The following is a 2,607-nucleotide window of genomic DNA, read 5'->3' as shown; positions in this document are numbered from 1 at the left end:
AGGGCTATGATCTGGGTGTTAACAAATTAAAACAACAACAACAACAAAAAACCAACAAAAAAAACCCCAACTAAATATGCACAAACAGCACACGCCTGTGCAAAGGGCAATGATCAAAGTGTTAATGAATTACAGAAAAAAGAACATGCACAAACAGCATGCACCTGCGTAAAGGGCTATCATCCAGGTGTCAAAGAAATAGAGAAAACGGAATATGCACAAACAGCACACGCCTGTGCAATGACCAATGAGTTCAAGTCTTGCACTTGGCGAGATTCACATTGAAACAGGTCAGAAATGTCGGTTGCAGTGCTGAATACCGAACACACACTGCAGACACAGTGAAAACCTGCAGGCACAGCTGCGAACAGCAAGGATTATAGGCAATATCCACATCTCTTCCCCTCCACTCCTACATGTGACTGGCGGAGTGAACGTCCACGCCTTGTTGTGAACACTTCTCATTCCGTCTTGAGGGGGGAAACTGTGGATATTGCAGGATTATTATTATTACTGCTGAGGCTGGTGTATTGTTAAAACAAGTAAGTGAGTATGGCTGTCATATGTCAGAAACTCGGCTTTTTCCCCCTCTACCCCGTCCACCTAATTGAAACGAAAGGTTTCATGTGCGCATTGGTTTCATACAGGTTAGCCAGTCTGTCACGTTTTGCTTATCAGAACATCGCTTTAGACTGCAGCGTTGTTTCTGTCTCTTTGTTGCTCCCACAATGTATCTGGTTGATAACCTACTTCTGCCGTTGTCTCTGCCTCTTCGCCTGTCTCTGTCTTTGTTTATTTGGCCCCAGTCAACTGCCAAACCAGTGTTCCTGTGAAACTGCAGTTCATTCCGTCAAAAACAGTGGCTCCAGTCATGCACCTGTTATCAAACCAGGGACATACACATGATATTATATCCACTGATCGACATTCTCTCCGTAAGCACACAGTTGATCATGTTTGGATCGGAACCTGTTGTCTCGTCCCCCACTCTGGTTTTTATCCTCTCACGAAGCATGGTACAGTTCGTTCGTCAGTCTTCACTGTAAATAATCTGGTGATCGCGTACACTGACCACTTTCGATCGAACTGCCCTATACGTCCCGTTCGCGCATGTCGGCTCCTGGAGATCTGACGGCGACAAGGTTCCCGAATTCTTTACGATTTTTTCTTTCACTTTGCGAATTCCCGTTTCTATTTCAAGGCCATTGCTTGATGTATGGAATGGCCCACAAAGATATACCGGCATTTAGAATTGCGACAAGTTTCATTACGAGTACTGACACAAACTTCTGTATATATACACACTCCAGTCTTACTCGTTGTTATGTATGTTTTGTACCACAGACGGGTAAATTCGAAATTACCCGTCTGTCCGATTTTTTCTTTCACTTTGCGTGTCCCCCATTCTTTCCAAGCCCCTTGCAAGGTGCATGGAATGCCCCAAAAAGCATCCCTTTTTAGACACTTTTCTAATCTAGACAAGATCATTTTAAAATACTCTACTATAGTCAACAAACTTATATATATAATTAACATTTTTACCCGCTTTGGAGTTTTTCACGTATGTTTTGTACTGCCGACGGGTAAAAATGTTAATTAGAATATAAGAATGTCGAACCAGAGATGGTGCACAAGTTCGTCAGAAACAGGTATACTCATTTGGGTAGATTTTATTTCTGACTTCATCGAACAGTGGACGGGTGAAAATGTTTATATAGATTGATTGACAGATAGATAGGTGATATATATATATATATATATATATATATATATATATATATATATATATGCAGAGAGAGAGAAAAAAGATTTTCGAATGTTCCAGTGGTTGCAGTTCAGCAGAAGAAAAAAAAACAATCTTGCTGACCCACTTAAATCACAAGCACTTTAATTTTCGGACACCTCTAACACAGTCTTCTTCCAGCTGCAGTGATATGGCTTCATCCTTCGCAAGTTGCACGGGGTTCTCGAGTGATACGACCCAGATCCTCGACACAGGTGCTTAACAAATTGACATCTACATGTGCAGGCACGCACACATTTCGGACACGATCTTCTCTGCATCTTGAGTGTGGAAAGGAAATGGATACACATAATTATCCAAATACCCATATATGATATAATGTTACACTGATGCTTCATACCGAAATCTGAAATGTCCTCTATGGTCGACTGGGCTACGTAAATGCCATGATTTGATTAATCTCATTTGATTTGATTGATGTTACATGTCTGTATGAGTATGAATGTGTGCGTGCTTGAAATCTGATTGAATAACACAGGAATGATGAGTGCCCAGTGGCAGCCGTCAGTCGGCTCTGCTCAGGTAGGCAGCCTGTTGTGCAAATGATCCCATGTTTGTAAAGCACTTATAGCTTGGTCTCTGACAGAGGATAGGCGCTATATCAGTATCCATATCAATCAGTCAATCAATTTGATTGATCTGTCCATGAATTGACGCTCAACAAACCCAGGGAGGATGCTGCGAGCTGCGTTGCCCGTGGTGACGGCCGTGGTGTCGGTGTGGCTGTATCATCATCTCTCTCAGGAACAACCCTTCATCCCGCTGACCAGCAAAGTGAACGGCTCTTATGATTACGTCATTGG

The 2,607-nt window shown here is 42.4% G+C and overlaps 1 protein-coding gene across 3 annotated transcripts in view; it reads left to right on the top strand.

Annotated features, from left to right (window-relative positions):
* The first annotated feature begins 321 nt into the window (after positions 1-321).
* LOC143281720 (glucose dehydrogenase [FAD, quinone]-like) overlaps positions 322-2,607 on the top strand; it is an 18,953-nt gene continuing 16,667 nt past the window's right edge. Inside the window, exons 1-2 of one of the 3 annotated variants that reach the window (XM_076586991.1) lie at positions 322-542; positions 2,475-2,606. In XM_076586991.1, the coding sequence (XP_076443106.1) occupies positions 2,480-2,606 (127 nt within the window). In that variant the 5' untranslated portion in view covers positions 322-542; positions 2,475-2,479. Of the gene's footprint in view, positions 547-856; positions 936-2,474; position 2,607 lie in introns of those variants that run through there. The other 2 variants (XM_076586990.1, XM_076586989.1) reach the window with 2 other exon arrangements.

The sequence above is a fragment of the Babylonia areolata genome, chromosome 4 (assembly GCF_041734735.1).
Source record: "Babylonia areolata isolate BAREFJ2019XMU chromosome 4, ASM4173473v1, whole genome shotgun sequence".
Lineage (NCBI taxonomy): Eukaryota > Metazoa > Mollusca > Gastropoda > Neogastropoda > Buccinidae > Babylonia > Babylonia areolata.
This window is presented reverse-complemented; position numbering and strand designations above follow the sequence as displayed.